This window comes from Triturus cristatus, chromosome 7 (genome assembly GCF_964204655.1).
Source record: "Triturus cristatus chromosome 7, aTriCri1.1, whole genome shotgun sequence".
Lineage (NCBI taxonomy): Eukaryota > Metazoa > Chordata > Amphibia > Caudata > Salamandridae > Triturus > Triturus cristatus.
The window spans coordinates 743,934,199-743,951,977 of NC_140590.1; the positions used below are offsets into that span (position 1 = coordinate 743,934,199).

A 17,779-nucleotide genomic window follows, 5' to 3' on the forward strand; every position below is an offset into this window, starting at 1 on the left:
TATAAAGCATCTCATTCTGAGAAAGTATATTTTAATACCAATTGTTGGTTCTAAAATAAAACAAGCCTATATTTTTTAGATATAAACAATTGGCCTAGAGTTCAGTTATTGAGTGTGTGAGACCATTTGCTGACTGAGTGTGTACAACAAATGCTTTACACTTTCCTCTGGTACTGCCTTACTGCTCGACCAAGCTACCACTTTAGAGAGTAAGGTTATATCTAACGTTAGCCTCTGCCAAACCTCTGGGGACTGTGGACTCTGTACACCCTGTACCTATTTGGGAACAGTATATACAGAGCCACTTTCTCACACTAGCTTATCCAGATTTGGTATTGGGCCCTTCTTCATTTGGCTGGTACGAATGCAATACAGACACCCAGTCATCTGTCCGAGACAAAACAGGCCATAGCAGTAGGCTACGGGACCAGGCAAGGATGCCCCTTATCCCCCCTTCTTTTCTCATTAGCAGTGGAACCTTTGGCCACATGTGTCCAGGCCCGTGTAGACACGGGGATTCCCCTTGGGGATGACACTCACACAATTTCTTTATATGCTGACAACATTCTGCTATATATTAGAGACCTCCACGCTATCCCCCCGTTGTTGGATTCGACACTGTCGGAAGTTGCCATGGTGTCAGGCCTGTGGGTCAACGCATCGAAATCTACTCTTTTACCCTTCTCTGTGAGCACCCCAGACCCGGGTTGCTCGCTGAGCGGTGGATCAGTGTCGTAGTGTATTGGCACTTTCCGCTATCTAGGTATTCATATCTATTGGATCAAAATTGATCTTTTAGGTGGCAGCATTACCAGAGCAGTGACTGCTATTCGATCCCAGATCGCCTTTAGGGGACTCTGTCGCTATCCATCTCCGACAGAATCGCCCTTGCTCAGATCGTGATCCTACCTCGGCTTCTTTATTATTTTACAAACCTAGCTCTTTAGTTACCTCCAGCCTTCTTCAGCAAATTAGAGAAAACAGTCAGAGACTTTATTTGGGGGGCCTCCAGGCACAGAGTCGCCATTAAAAAGCTCTACTTACCTACCCGGGGGGCCTACCACTCCTCATTTGAGCACTATTTATTACCTGGCTTCTCAGATACGGTGGATTGCCAGATGGCTGGCGTCCCGTCGCCTTTTAGACACGGCCACTCTACACCCCCGTTTCACGTCTCACCCTTCTACATCTGTTTCACTCATGCGCGCGGCCCAGAGGCATACGCCCCCTATTACTTTCGGTGGCTTATAAATGCTTCCCACTATCCTTCTTCTGAAAACTCCCAGGAAACAAAGAATCCCCTCCGCGGCGGAATTAAGGGATGGGATACAGTTGGAATCCAAGATACCGGAGATTTGTTCCGGGATGGGATCCTTATCCCATACACCGAGCTGGTGGAGGAGGAGGAGGGTCTTCACCCGGGGTGCTTCCTACTACATCACTCACTCATCGCATCCCTATCTTCCAGGTGGGGCTGTCTGTCCACTGAGCTTCCTGAACATCATACAATCCAATACCTACATATCATGGGTGAAGGGTGTCATCTGATTAGATGGTTCGCAGCGTCACTTCGTCAGCATGCTGTAGCCTCTCTGAACCCCTTAAAGTTACATTGGGAAGGGAATTTGGGATGCGTCTTCTGAGTCCGAATGGACAGCTTCCCTAGATGTCCCCTCCCACATCCACCGTAATCATCGTTTCCGTCAGATACAGTTTTTCATTGTACATTGAGCATACCTCACCCCAGCTAAAATCAATAAATATTTTCACCGCACAGACTCTGCCTGCTCCAGCTGCCACTTAGTTGATGGTAATATCTTACTCATGCTGTGGCATTTCCCCGAGCTCCCTCACGTACTTGATCGAGTTAGATGCCACCTTATCCCACTGCAGTGGGCGGGACATTCCTTTCCAATAGGAGGTCTATATCCTTCATCTGTTCAAAAGGGACCGGAAAAATAGGGCCACTTCCCGCTTTCTAGATCTGGACCTAGCCACCACTAAGAGTCTAATCACAAAACGATGGAGAGCGCCGATAGCTCCGCACGCAGCAGCGTGGTGCCGCTCTTAACTCAATTGGGCCAGGGCTGAGAGTGTTGTCTTATGCAAGGAGGACCTGCCAGGCCTCCGCAAGTTCCCTCTAGCCACAAAGTAGGAGACCGTTCTATCGGAGTTGCTGGGGATGGATGAGTCGGCTGGGGGTTCCTCAGCGGGGGAGGAGGACATAGCCCCCGCGGTGGCACAGTTGGATAGCTAATCTGACACCACGCCTTCAGAAATACAGCCAAGACAGCTTTTTACCTGGGTCACTTAATGGGCTGATACATACATATAAGGGCTCTTCTGCGCGCATCACACATGTGTGGGCTGGCCCACGTCGGAGAGCGGGCAGCAGCGTTACACTCAGTTACCCCCTTTCCTTCGTCTTACTTTGTCTTCATTATGTTGAAACCCACTCCCACAGTTCAGATCTGTAGCATAACACTTTTGGACAACGTGAATTCTCATGCGTCATTTCATAATACCTGTGATATGAAAAACGCAGACATGCTACATCGCAATACACGTATCCTGATACTCGGTGCTAAGCACCACACAGGGTTACCCAAACCCGATTTGTATTGTGATTGGAAATTGACCATGTAACTTTAATGCATGCATTAGCATTGTCCTATGTTGTTGCATAAATATGGAAAGTGTAAAATGTCAATAAACCGATTTAACAAAAAAATAATAAAATAGCTCTGGGAGTTAATGTGTCTGCTGGAAAAGGAAGCACAGTGGCTCAATGCATTTGGCACCTCAAGGTTAACTGCAGGTCACAAAATACTAAATTAATACCTGTTTCAAGCAGCCCTAAGTAACCAACCAGACTAACGTTTGAATTCTTGCAGTTTCACCTCATCTTTCGTTATTCCGATGTTGATAAAATGGGTTCTGACGAGTAGTAATAAACTTATTTCATGTAAAACTATAGAACTGTTCTTGATATATTAAAAATTTGTCAACCATTCTGAACATTTTGAAATCTAAATGAAAGCACGTCATTTTGCGAAACTGGGCTTAACTCAACTAGGCATAAACTCTATTTTGGGTTCTAAGGCAGCCAACAAGTTTTCATTGCACCTCTCATAGCACTTAAAAAAATGAGCATTTATGAAATACTAGGTATTTTCAAAGAACTACAGAGGAAGCCTTTTGCAACATCCAGGGCTCTTCTTGCTTGTGATACTGTAGTTCTATTCATAATTGAGATTGCCATTTTTTTGAGTGTAACTAGATTTGTACTGACACATCCAATGTTATTAGGTCAAAGTGGTTGATTTAATTTTCAGTTAGGGGATGGTTCTAGATGACGCTGTATAATATGTTGTGTTCCAATTTGTCAATATGTGAATGATCAATCACCTTATGCTGACAATGCTAATTTCACAGTGTATTTCACTATGTAAGACCTTGAAATTGGAGATGAGCCACATTGGTTTGCTCCAACTCTTTGAGGACAGAACTAAGTCACTTCATCTCTTGATTTGGACTTATATTATTTTCACTTTGCGACTTGACTTCATGTCAGACTCTTTGCTGCATCTGATCCAGCCGCATGCTAATTGTACATATTGATTCATTGTGCATTTTGACTATTACTTTTTACTTCTGTATTGTGCCTTAATAAACCTTTATGGTTTAAAAATAAAGAATTCAATGAATCTATCAGTTATAAAGAAGGGTTTGTATATACACAATGAATTCAGAATGCTCAAGAAAGTTGTGGGCACTGCCTGTCAGGGAGTTACGGTAATCTTCTGGCTAACACACCGTCCGCCTCCACCTTGGAAATGAAGAGACCGAAATATAGCAAAACTCTTTTCCTCGCAACTATACTGGGTGTGGTGGGGGTTGAAAACAGGCTGCCTGGGCCCTGCAGCACAGTAATTGGGATTTGTCGCTGCACTGGGTGTTGGCATTGCAGGGAGTAGAGTTGGCTACGGCATGGCCCCAGGCGGGTTTGCAACCAGGAGTTCAGTCGCTGTAGAGTAAATCTTTGCAAATCTCCTGCCCGGAGAGTCTGGTGCGTGCGCGCCCAACACATTGCAGTTGTTAGACAACCAGAAGGGCATCCACGCTGCTTGAGGCTCCCAGCACTGAATGTGTCAAGGGCTAATCCTTGGTGCTTGGCCCACAAAGAGGCACTCCTTCCTGTCACTCGGGAGTGGGAGCGATCGGGCAAACAGAGAACGATAACTGTTGGCTCACTATAGGCAGAACGGTGCAGGAGCAGCAATGAGGCACCGCTCTCGATCCTCTGGCTGAACCAGCGATAAAACATGCACGCTCTGGTAGCTTAGAGCGCTGGTACTGACTTGGTTACTTACCTGTAATCTTCATTACTCTGAGTCAGTCTTCCTCGTCACATGAACTTCCTGGGTGACTGTGACGAGGAAAAACGGAGGAGGAAGGTAATGGTCACAGAGTGCAGTGAGCTGTACCATGAGGCCTTTAATGTACTGGGGCCCTCGAAGAGAAAAGGGGGCAAGTCAGCAAGCCCTTTGAGTCACTCAGGCTGGAGTAGAAGTTGTGGACGCAGGTTCAGTCCCCCCTCACTGCACAGGTAGCAGGGCAACACAGCAGAGCACAGTGCAAATTGGCAGTCCATCTTAGGAGCCCAGCAATCAGCATGCATCAGACCAGCAAAGCAAGTGGCAAACTGGCAGTCCCTCCTGGCTGCATAGCTCCTCTTAGTTGCAGAGTCTCCTCAGGACCCCAAAGTGAAGTAACTTGAGTGTGTTAGACGTCCAGTACATATCCCAATATTTGTCTTTGAAGTGGGGGAGACAATAAAATATGCCTTTGATCCTCATAAGGTCAATGCCCTTCCTTCCCTGACCCCGGACGCACTACGGGGGGAGTATGCAGCTCTTTGTGTGGGGCAAGCATAGCCATATTCAGGTGCAGGTGTCAGCCCCTCCCTCCAAATCTACTGCAGGAAGATCCATCAGCCTGGTGATGGGCCATCAGGATGCAAATGTCACACCTTAGCTCCCTTTGTGAGGCTGTCTAGAAGGAATGCACAAAGCCCATCTGTCACCCTGACCCAGATGTTTATTCAGAGACAGGCACAGGATAAAGTAGGAAAATGTCAACTTTCCAAAAGTGGAATTTTGAGACCTGAAATTTAAAAAAACAACTTTACCAAAAGATGTGCTTTTAAATTGTGAGTCCAGAGACACCAAACTCCAATTTTCTATCTGACCAAATGGGAAGTTACACTCAAAAGATGTTTTAAGGCACTCTCCGTGTTAACCTATCGGAGTGATAGGCCTTGCAGTAGTGAAAAATGAATTTAGCAATATTTCACTACCAGGACATGCAAAACTCAAATGTACATGTACTACCTTTTAAATGCACTTCACCCTGCCCTTGGGGCTGCCTAAAGCCTACCGTAGTTGTGACTTGCGTGAAATAAAAGGGAATGTTTGGGCCTGGAAAGTAGGTCATCTTGCCAGGTTGAAATGGCAGTTTAGAACTGCACACATATGTTCTGCAAAGGTAGGCCTGAGCCATGTTATAAAAGGCTGCTGAGTGGGCGGCACAATCTGTGCTGCAGGTCTACTAATGGTGTTCAGGGAACAAGGGCGACCCTACTCACAAACCCCATGATATATAGTGTACAAGGAGAAACAACGGTTTCTGTGAACCGTATGAATAAGTGAATAATAATATATGCACAATCGCAATTATTATTAGTAAGATGATCCTAAAGAGGGAGACCCCTATACATAATTCAATGATGAGACCAAATAGTGCATTATATAAATATGCACGTATATTTGAAGAAATATATATATACAAAAGCAATCCGTGGTGCTCAGTATCCCAAGTGAATATAGAATCAGAACAAAGTGACAATTTGTGGTGTACAGGAAAGTTTCTAAATGCAACTAAATGACCATAATATGATACAAATGTATAAAAAATGCCCACTGTACACATTACAGAATCTGTGAATGGTTAATTTGTTCAAATGGTCTATGGCATTTGGACCCAATGAAGAATGAGCAGTCTCAGCAGATATTCTTCTGTCATTTAACAAGAAGGAACCAACCTCGGCGGTTCGCTCTCTCCTGATACCCTGTCATCATACCGGCAGTGTTCTGTAAGAGGAAACGTGGTCAATCTTGCAACCGCAGAGAGAAACAGGCTCTTATCTTGAACACGCCTCACACCTTTTTACAGTCCGCATAATGCAGACACTGCTGACCTTCATTTACGGTGTGCATTCAGCCCTCTTTAACCCTTCCTGTCAATTGTACATCGTTACACTTCTCAGATACCAGCAGCTTCTCTCGTAGGGAATTTCCATGTATAGTCATAAGCAATTGAATAGTCCTGCCCACGTAGGGGGCCTGGAGCACTTCTTGAGATATATCTTCTAAAGTGGATATTTTTTGCCTTTCTTCGGGAAGGCCTGTGAAGACACTTAAGAGATAGAAAACAATAATGCAGCCTAAATACATAGGCTACACTGGCCGTATCTTCATCTAGAATTGAAAAAAGGTAGCCAGTAAACTACATTTTTTGTAGTGTTAAACACACAGAATAATCACCTTCACAAAACTCCTTTTTTCATGATAGAGATGAAAGGAAAGGGCAGAATAGCCCCATAGGCTGCCATTATATGTCTTTAAAAATAGAAGCTATGCCTTTAAGATTCCAGAGACCACCAGTATCCCATCATACACAGCCAGTGGCAATTACTTCAGTTCTTTTTTCCGGCTCCTGCTATCAGGACCCTGGAGCATTGAGTTCTACCAATTTGGTGTTTCTCTTCAAAATTCACTTCTGAATTTAGCTAATTACTACTTCACTCCACTTCTTTAGTACTGTTAGAACTCCTAAATTTAGGACTCCTAAAAGACTTCTGTGAATACCGAAAGTCTTAAAATTAGGATTTTTCTCAGTTTAGGAGTAGTAAAGTTAGGAGTCCTAACTTTACTACTCTTAAACTGAGCAAAATCCTAATTTTAAGACTTTCGGTATTCACAGAAGGCATTTAGGAGTCCTAAAGTTAGGACTCCTAACTTCTGTGAATACCGAAATGAGTAAGTGCCTTCTGTGAATACCAAAATGGTAGTACGTTTAGGATTTTGTCTTAAGTTAGTTCTTTGAATCGGGCCCTGAGTGTGTATAATTTGTTTTCCTGCTTCTCATGTTCCTGACTCCTGTTCCATCTGTTATGTTCTGTTATTGGATTTTGTAACGCGCAAAGCTACTCCTAGGAGTGTCCCGGCGCGAGCCTGAAGGGTTCCGGAAAGGAGACAGAACAAGAAAGTTTTGAGCTGTTTCTTAAACTGACTTAGATCTTTGATAGCGCGCAGAGAGACAGGCAGCAAAATCCATGCCGTCGCAGCTCTGACAGCCAGAGATCTGCCCCCCATTCTTTGGAGGCGCACCCGACGAATTTGCGCAAGCAGCTGAGAAGACTATCTCAGATGCCTAGTAGGCAGATAGAAAGCAAAGCGCTTTCTAAGATAAGGCGGACCCCCAGCATATAGAGCGCGGTGAGCTATAACCAAGGCCTTAAACTCAACAAGCTTCCTCACCGGGAGCCAATGTAACATGCGCAGATGATGCTCAGTACTCATCCTGGTCGGAATGTTCAGCACCAGTCGGGCTGCCGCATTCTGGACCACCTGTAACTTTTTAAAAATATAGTCAGGAAGGCCCAGATACAGCCCATTGGCATAATCAACCCGGGAGAGGATCAAAGCCCGGACTACTGTTTCCTTCGCTGATCTTGGCAGTAGTGGAAGAAATTTCTTGAGAGACTTTAGTATCCCAAAACAACTCCCGCCAGTTTTTTAATCTGGGTTGAAAAGGACAGCTGCTCATCAAACCAGACCCCCAAGTCTTTAACTGGAAGGCCTGAGCACGATGGCAAGGGAAAGCCAGATGGCCAGAGTGATTCCCTAAAACGAGGAGGAAAATTGCCATAAAGGATGATTTCAGTCTTCTCCTCGTTACATTTCAGTTGAGCAGCCGAGAGCCATTGAAAAACAGCTGTCAGACACTCCTGCACCCTTATGGTGGAAAAATCTGATTTGCCCCAGGTGAACAAAAGCGGAGTATCGTCGGCGTAAGCGATGGTCTTGGCACCTCATTCCTCCGCCATATGGACCAATGGGGTAACATATATGTTAAACAGCAGGGGGCTCAAAGAGGACCCCTGCGGAACTCCCGTGGTGACCAACTGCGGGGGAGACGAGAAAGGCGGTAGCCAGACCTGTTGCGACCGTCCCGCAAGAAAAGATTCCAGCCACTTCCAGGCTCGACCAGTGATACCGATGTCCGCTAGTCGGGCCAGGAGCAGAGCATGGGGAACAGTGTCCAACGCTGCCGACAAATCCAGCATTATAAGAGCTGCACTTCCGCCAGAGTCCAAACAGTCTCGAATGGCTTCCAAGACCTCGAGCAAGGCGGACTCAGTGCTATAAGCAGCTCTAAATCCTGATTGGGCTGGATGCAATAGACCGAACCCCTCCACAAAGTCAGTGAGCTGTTTATTGACTGCCTTTTTGCAAATTTTTGCGAGACAGGGGAGCAGAGAAATTGGGCGATAATTCCCTGGATTCCCCGGATCGAGCGATGGCTTTTTTAGTAGTGGAAGGATTTTAGCCTGTTTCCACTCCAAAGGGACGACTGCCTCTTTGAGAGAGAGGTAATGTAGGAAGGTGGATATCTGACTATGGTTACCCCCAACTTTTTGCCCAATGTCTAGCTGGTTTTTCGACTTAGTTGGCCTGAGATCCTGCCATTCAGGGTCTCAGGCTGTCTGCTATCTCTTTAAAATGGACTCCATGTACCCTAGGTACATAACCAATTGGTAAGGATCACCTTATTGGACCCTGTACAGTGTACCCTAGGTACCCAGGGCATAGGTGTACCCTAGGCCTCCCAGGGGCTGCAGCATGTATTATGCCACCCCTGGTCTGGCCTTCCAATCAGACACAACTGGCTGATCACTCAGCTGGGGCAAGGTCGTGTAATCACCCCTTGCTTAGATATAGTATGCCTATATCTACCCTTATATATAGACACATGTGTACCTATCAGTCACTCCTATGGCAGGCCTTAACAATCCTGGAGGCAGAGTGCTTGGTAACATGTGAGATGGTGCTCTAGCATGAGCTGAGCCTGTCTGCAGCATCTGAAAGAAACACGTTAGTTAGATTCCTCACCTTAGAATATCCCCAGGCGTCAGACTGGATCCGGAAGATTTTTCGTCAGCAATACCCCTTGCGCGTCGCTAGGCGTCGTCTGCGGCTCCGCGTCCGTCGTCGGCGTCGTGCGCCGGGATGACGTCGTCGGAGTACTTAGACGCCGCCCTCGCGCGCTGACGTCAGTTCTTCTTTTTTCCGCGCCAGTAAGCGCAGATCCGGGAGAGCTACCCCTTTTAGTCTTTTTTGACTAAATCTTTTTGATCATTTTTGATCCTTGTCTGTCGACATCTGGTGCCGGTAGGATGCCTGGGTTCAAGGCTTGCGAAGATTGTCATCGACTGATGTCGGTGACCGATCACCACCGCCGGTGCCTCTACTGCTTAGGCCTCGACCACGACGCGGAGTCGTGCAACGACTGCCAGGCCCTGACTTCGAAGGCTAGGCGGGAGCGGTCCCGCAAGCTTCTCGAGCTTCGCCACTCGGCTCCGCGTCGTGCGCGATCCCGGTCCAGGAGGAGGTCCAAGGATCGCTCGCGGAGCCCTAGCCGACGCCACCATCGCTCGTCGGGCTCCAAGTCGTCGGGTAAGTCCAAACACTCTAAGAAGTCCAAGCGGCGACATCGCTCTTCGGACTCCCCTCGCCGGTCGCGCGACTCGGCCGAGGGTCCAAGTGGTTCCACCCCCGCGGCTCCGGCGGAGCCGCAGGCGCCGCGTCCGCCCCCATACCTTCCGGTCCCTGGGGCTGACGCGGCGCCGGCGGAGATCAGTGCCTTCCTCTCGGCCATGAGGAGCCTGGCCCCGCCGTCGACGCCCGCTGGCGCGCCTTCGGGACTCGCGGACTCGACTGGGCGACCTCGCGTGCCGGCGGCTCCGGCCCCGGCGCCGTCGACGACTCCGGTCTCGACGCCGCAGGTCCCCGCGGGGCCCTTGCCGGGGCCCCAGTCGACGCCGGTTGACCTTGTCACTCCTCCACCGGCGCCGACGCCTGAACCACCGACGCCGTCACCGGCGCCACCGACGCCGACGCCTGTGACGCCGACGCCCCGGTTTAGCCCTCATCCGGACCCGACGCCGGCACGGCGTCCGCCGACGCCGCATCCGGCGCCGCTTGAGACCTACCATCTCTACAGTCCGGTTCCGATCATTCCTCCTGTTTATCAGGAATCGGAAGAAGGGGGCGACTGGGAGGGGTTCGAGGACCCTCTGGCTGTTCAGTCACAGCTTTCTCAGGACTGGGCAGATGAACTGGGGGAGGCCAGCGGGCTGGACACTTCGCCAGACGCTGGATTCACTTCTCCTCCGACCGTGGCTTCGGAGGAGGGTGCAGCATTTTCTGTGGTGCTGCGCAAGGCGGCTGAGGCCCTTGGGCTCGAGTTGCCTGCCGTGGCTGTGAGGACCAACATCCTCACTGAGGTGCTTCAAACCTCAGCAAGCTCCACTGAGCCTCTGCTGCCGTTCAACGAGGCCCTCACTGACGTTCTGCAGGGCACCTGGTCCAAGCCCTCCACAGTTCCTCCTGTGGATAGGAACGTTGCCAGGCGCCACCGCCCTGCTCCGGGCGACCCCAGTTTCCTGTCCCAACACCCCACCCCCGAGAGTCTGGTTATCCAGGCCTCTACTTCCCAATCCTCCTTCCCGACCGCTCCGCCGGACCGGGATTCCAAGAGACTCGAGCAGTTTGGCAAGAAACTGTTCTCGTCCCTTAGTTTGGGCCTGCGGTCCTTAAATACCGCCTGTCTCTTGGACCGTTATTCCCATTCCCTGTGGGGTACGGTGGAGGACGTGCTGCCCCTGTGTCCGGAGGAGGTCCGGACGCGTCTTACCCAGGCTTTGGCCGATGGGAGGGATGCAGCACGGCACGCCATACGATGTGGGCTTGACACCACGGATTCGCTAGGTCGGGCGATTTCCACCACGGTGGCGCTCCGCCGCCACGCCTGGATGCGGTCCACGTCATTTTCCGGGGATGTCCAGAACACCCTCATGGACATGCCCTTTGATGGCACTCGCCTGTTTGGTGAGAAGGCGGACAGTGCGCTGAACCGCTTTAAGGACTCCCGGGCTACGGCCAAGTACTTGGGCCTCTCGGCTCCGCGGGCGCACACCTCCGCTTTTCGCCCCTTTCGTGGCCAAGGAAGGGGCGCCTCCTCACGTCCGCAAAGCCACCAGCCGCAGACCCAACCTGCGCGCGGTCGCGGACGGGGCTTCCGCCGTGGCGGAAATGGAGGCCGACGTGGTCAGCCCACATCCACCCCGGCAGCATCCGCCTCAAAGCCTTCCTAGTCCGAGCTTTCAGGCCCATACCACGCCAGTGGGCGGCAGAGTTCGCCATCACCTGCTCCACTGGCGGTCCATCACATCGGACAGGTGGGTGCTGCAAATCGTCCGAAGGGGCTACTCCCTCCCCTTCGAGACGACCCCTCCAGCCATGCCACCGCAGCACCACCGTATCTCGGGGGATCATTTGGATCTTCTCCGCGAGGAAGTTTCGGCTCTCTTGGCCAAGGGGGCCGTCGAGCGCGTTCCGAGTCCAGAAGTAGGTCGTGGTTGTTATTCCCACTACTTTCTGGTTCCCAAGAAGGGCAAGGGGGGCCTGCGCCCTATCTTGGACCTCCGGAACGTCAATGCCTTCCTCCGAAAGGAAAGGTTCAAGATGCTAACGTTGGCTCAGGTTTTAGCTGCCCTAGACCCTGGAGACTGGATGGTAGCGTTGGACTTGCAGGACGCATATTTCCATATCCCCGTCCTGCCGGCCCACCGGCGTTACCTGCGGTTCACGGTGGGCCAAGAGCACTTTCAGTTTACCGTGCTCCCCTTCGGCCTCACCAGTGCCCCTCGGGTGTTCACGAAAGTGATGGCGGTGGTCGCAGCTCATCTGCGCAGATCAGGGGTTTCAGTCTTCCCCTATCTCGACGACTGGTTGTTGAAGGCGGGCTCGCCCCAGGCAGTCGTCTCCCACCTCCAGACTACGGCGGATCTCCTGCATTTGCTGGGGTTTTCCATCAACGTGCCGAAGTCACACCTGAGTCCCTCTCAGAAGCTCCTCTTCATCGGAGCGGTTCTCGATTCGGCGCAGTTCCGGGTCCATCCACCGGAACAGCGGGTCCGGGATATACAGGCTCTGATTCCCATCTTTCGGCCTCTATCCCGGGTTTCGGTCAGGCTAGTGTTGCGGCTTCTGGGGCTGATGGCCTCCTGCATCCTACTAGTGCATCACGCCAGGCGGCGCATGCGGGCTCTGCAGTGGGACCTGAAGTTTCAGTGGGCCCAGCATCACGGCAACCTGTCCGACCATGTCTTGATCTCGGAGGGCACTGCACAGCAGTTGCAGTGGTGGCTCACGGACCGCGAGTGGGTCAAGGGCAAGAGCCTCTCCCTTCCCCAACCGGAGCATGTCGTAGTGACGGATGCGTCCCTCCTGGGATGGGGTGGCCATATGGGAGAGGCGGAGATCAGAGGCCTCTGGTCTCCGGCGGAGTCTCGTCTCCACATCAACCTGTTGGAGTTGAGAGCGATCCGGCTTGCACTGAAAGCCTTCCTTCCCTCTGTCAGGGGAAGTGTCGTGCAGGTGTTCACGGACAACACCACCGCCATGTGGTATTGCAACAAACAGGGCGGGGTGGGGTCGTGGACCCTTTGTCAGGAGGCTCTGCGCCTCTGGACGTGGCTGGAACACCAGGGCGTCACCCTAGTGGTTCAACATCTGGCGGGCTCTCTGAACGCCAGAGCAGACGAACTCAGCCGCCGGTGCATGATGGATCACGAATGGCGTCTGAACTCCGAAGTGGCGCAAGGTCTCTTTCAGCAGTGGGGAGAGCCTTGGTTAGATCTATTCGCCACCGAAGAGAACGCGCAATGTCAGCAGTTCTGCGCGTTGGAATTTCCAAGGCGGCACTCGCTCGGCGACGCTTTTCGTCACGAGTGGAGTTGCGGTCTGTTGTACGCCTTTCCGCCTATACCACTTCTGCCCAGAGTGCTGAAGAAGATCAGGCACGACCGGGCCCAAGTCATCTTGGTGGCTCCGGATTGGGCACGAAGATACTGGTATCCCGAGCTACTCAGTATGTTGACCGATCCCCCGATACGTCTGCCCCTTCGGGAGGATCTTCTGTCGCAGCAGCAGGGGACGGTCCTCCACCCGAACCTGTCCAGCCTCCACCTCCATGCGTGGAGATTGAGCGGCGGCAGTTGATGCCATTTGACTTGCCTCCTGAAGTCTGTGATGTCATTCTGGCAGCCAGGCGTCCCTCCACAAAGACGGTATACGCCTGCCGGTGGAACAAATTTGTGGCATGGTGCACAGCAAAGGCTGTGGATCCCCTTTCCGCCCCTCTTTCTGAGGTTCTCCTCTTCCTTCTTTCTCTGGCCCGGCAGGGCTCTGCCCTGGGCACCCTGAAAGGTTATCTTGCTGCCATCTCCGCCTTCTTGCGGCTTCCTGATCAGCCTTCTCTTTTCAAGTCCCCTGTGGTTACACGCTTTCTCAAAGGCATTACGCACACGTTCCCTCCTGTCCCTTTTGTAATGCCTCAGTGGGACTTGAATCTGGTTTTGACATTCCTGATGTGCGCTCCCTTTGAGCCTCTTCACAATTGCCCTCTTCGTCTTCTAACTCTAAAGACTGCTTTTCTGGTAGCCATCACCTCGGCTAGACGGGTGAGTGAGCTCCAGGCTTTATCTTCAAAGCCTCCTTTTCTATCTGTTCATCCGGACAAGGTTGTCCTTCGGCCTCGTCCCTCCTTTCTTCCTAAAGTGGTGACTCCATTTCACCTTGGGCAGTCTGTCACCTTGCCCACCTTCTTTCCGCCTCCGCATCCTTCCAAAGAGGAAGAGAGGCTCCACCGTCTGGACCCAAAACGTGCGCTCTCCTTTTATCTGGACCGCACAAAACAGTTCCGGGTGGACGACCAGCTTTTTGTTGGGTACGTGGGCGCTAAGAAGGGGAAAGCTGTGCACAAACGAACCATCTCTCGGTGGGTCGTTTTGTGTATCAAAATTTGCTATTCTTTGGCAAAAAAGGACCCTCCTGTTGGGCTGCGCGCCCATTCTACTCGGGCCACAGCGGCTACTACTGCCTTGGGACGGGGAGTCCCTTTGCAGGACATCTGTCAGGCGGCGACGTGGGCTTCGTTACACACGTTTGCCAGGCATTATTGCCTTGACAGCCAAGTCCGGAGGGATGGCTTCTTTGGCCGTTCTGTCCTCCAGGACTTTCTGGTGTGATCTTGGTTCGCAGACCCACCACCGGGGATGGTATTGCTTGGGTATCTATTCTAAGGTGAGGAATCTAACTAACGTGTTTCTTTCAGATGAACAAGTTACTTACCTTCGGTAACGATGTATCTGTAAGAAACATTAGTTAGTTAGATTCCTCACCGACCCACCCATCCTCCCCGTTCTGCGAACTGACATCTAGGGTTAAGGTTGTCCTTTTCAGGCCCCTAGATTTCATTTTTGGCACCAGTGTCGGTCTTTGCATGGCTCTGCGTTCCTGGCGCGGAAGGCTATGTACAAGAACTGACGTCAGCAGGCGAGGGCGGCGTCTAAGTACTCCGACGATGTCATCCCGGCGCACGACGCCGACGACGGACGCGGAGCCGCAGACGACGCCTAGCGACGCGCAAGGGGTATTGCTGACGAAAAATCTTCCGGATCCAGTCTGACGCCTGGGGATATTCTAAGGTGAGGAATCTAACTAACTAATGTTTCTTACAGATACATCGTTACCGAAGGTAAGTAACTTGTTCTTTCGGAACCAAGTCCTTATAGCTGTTCTATGATATAGCCTACCATATACTCTTAAAGTGCCTTATAATCTTAAACGGTTATGGTAACTATGGTTTGGCTTTATCAAAACATGTCGTGTAAGGTGTCTAACACTTTGGAATAATACCCCCATACCATTTCTGGTGATGAGGATATTATTCCTCCCTTCTAGAGGGAGAGACATGTTAAAATCCTACTTTGCTGTTTAACTCTAACCAAAGCCTCAGCATCACAAAATGGATGCTGCTGCCACAGACACAAGTCTGACCTCCTGCTGCTGGGAGTGATCCCAGCCAGGGAGGCCTGGACAATAGGTTTCCTGCTTGGGGAGGTGCTAGCACCTCCCCAGACAGCCTTTAGTGTATTGGGGCAGGGTGGGCTGAAAGGAATGAGACATGCCTGGGGCACACAAGGTGTTCCTTGCATAGTCCAGTTCAAACCGGCGCTGGGGCACTCCAGCCCCAGCTCTGGCGCGAAACTGGACAAAGGGAAGTGGGTGTAACCACCCCCTCCCAGGTCCCACCCATGAGGCGTGACCTAGCAGGTATCCCAGCCCCCCAGATTAGTATAAGAGTGGGAGTTGGGCCTCAAGACTTTAGATTATCCTGAACCTGCAAAACTGAACAGAAACTCTGGACCTTCGACATTCGACGAAAGAAGAAGACTGAAGAATCTCCCTTGTAGCCAAGGAGTGGCTACCCTGTGCAAACAGGCACCATCAAGAGACTACCCTTTGCTTTGCGACCGTTCTACGAGGAACCGACTGCAGAGCCCGACCAGAGCCTTGACTTCCAGACTTCTCCGACCCTCATCCACATCTGCAGCAGAGCTGAGATCCGTGGAGGCGACGAGCGACGTGGGACCGGCTACCTGGAAAAAGTGGCTAGTAACTTACAGCGCAGCTTCTGAGGTACCCTCGAAGTTGTGCACCGGGGATTGAGAAGCCCCAACCCCAAGCACCATCTGCACCGAAGATCAGCCCCCCACACTCCACGAGTCCTGCGTGGGGCCCTTCAGCATTTTCCTGCTTGCCGCGTCTGTCCGGTTGCTTGCCCGCTGGCTAGTGGCCTCTGTGACGACGCACCCTGAAATCTTCTGCGCTGGTTTGGCTCCTCCAGACTGGCTCCCGCTTCTCTGCAAAGAAGAAGCACCCCAGACCTTCCTGGTCTGCACCAGAAGCAAGTCCTTCGTTCTTCGTGGGTTCCGCTTGCCAAGGCTTGGTGAGTCCTAGTCCAACTTCGACGCCGCCGACAGCAAGAGCCTTCGTGGGACAGCTCGCCTCCTGGTCCTGGTCGTCCTCGACGCTTCCTGGTCCTCCTGGCTGCAGCGACAAGCTTCACCTTCACCTGCAATCTTCACGACATCGCCTGGTTCCTTCCTGGTTCCACGTGGTCCCTGGCTAGTGACCTTGACTTCTGCTTGCAGGTTTCTTCTCTTCTTGATCCCAGCCTCGGGATCCACCGGACACTCTTCACTGACTGCCTGTCAGCATCTTTCTTCAGGCATCCATAGGAGTCGACGACGAAAACGACGCATCTTCACCCCTATGCACCCGCAGCCTGTGGGCTAGGTAACTTGGGTACTCCGATGCTCATCAGGATAGTGACTATCCTAGTGTCTAGTTTTCAAGTCTCAACTTCCTAGCTTCTCCGGAAGTGTCCTAAATCTACCGTTTTCTAAACTATACTATTGCTATTGACTTTTACGCATTACGCGTGAGTGTTTCCACTCTGCACACAAATCCCGTGGGCCTCCCACTTCCTAACTAACGCTAGTGTAGTGTAGCCCCAGCGATTCCCTAGGCCTAGGCCTATTCTATTTCCGTGACAGTGGTTCTTATACCACTTACTTAGTATATGGTTTGCGTGGCCCCTAGGGCCTAACTGTATTACTTACCTGTGTGACTTAATGTATGCTTAAATAAGACTGTGTTGTACTTACCTCTAATCTCATAAAGAGTGCTGAGGGTTTGCTTAGAATAAATACACTTTATTTTATATATATCTGTTGTGGTGTCCTTTCATTTGGTATTCAAGGGATTATATATGGTATCACAGCTGGCTTCACATGCCATTCAGAGTTTAGCCTAAGACTGCTCTTGTCCATGCTACCACTAGGATAGCTGGTCTATAAGGTTGACTTTACAACCAATCACCATAAGGGTATTTGGACTGATATAAGGTGTACACTATAACTAGTGACATCATACATCAGGCCAACTTCTCACATTGGTGAGCAGCGGTTGGGATCTGAGCTTGCTGTTGTAATACCATTGTAATCTTGAGATACTAAATTGAAAGATCACACAGATATTGTCTAGGTACATATAACATAGATTATAATACTTAAGTCCTACTGGACTTTGTAGTTGTAGGTTGAAGGGAGTAACACACCCTGACTACAACTACTAGAGAGGTTTAGTAGATACAACTAGTGTAGGTAGGTGCACACACCACACCCTCACTAGATCATGTCTCTGAGAGGAGATCAAGTGGATGCTCTCTCAGGAGGATCAGGTCTGCAAAAGACCCCCTCTAGATATGATACCTTAACATTCCAGGAGATGAGACATTTGTGTACCTCCAGAGGAATAAAACAGGGTTCCAACCCTACCCTTAGACAGCTAGTGGAGCTTCTGGAGGCCTATGATGCTGAAAGAGCTGCCAGGGATGGTGCCATAGCTGTAGATAAGGGTCTACCCACCACAGATGAGTCAGATGGGACTTCAGAGGAAGAGGTAGACATCCAGGGCCAAGTAGGAAGACTTAGCCAGGCTAACCTAAGCCTACATGGGAGTGT

General features: G+C 50.8%; 1 protein-coding gene across 2 annotated transcripts in view; it reads left to right on the forward strand.

Annotated features, from left to right (window-relative positions):
- DNAH17 (dynein axonemal heavy chain 17) overlaps window positions 1-17,779 on the forward strand; it is a 14,992,541-nt gene that overhangs the window by 1,307,454 nt on the left and 13,667,308 nt on the right. Inside the window, exon 10 of one of the 2 annotated variants that reach the window (XM_085617471.1) lies at window positions 15,155-15,183. The exons of the other annotated variant lie outside the window; for it this stretch is intronic. Coding sequence (XP_085473597.1) covers window positions 15,155-15,183 — 29 coding nt within the window. The remainder of the gene's footprint in view (window positions 1-15,154; window positions 15,184-17,779) is intronic. 2 annotated transcript variants of the gene reach the window in all.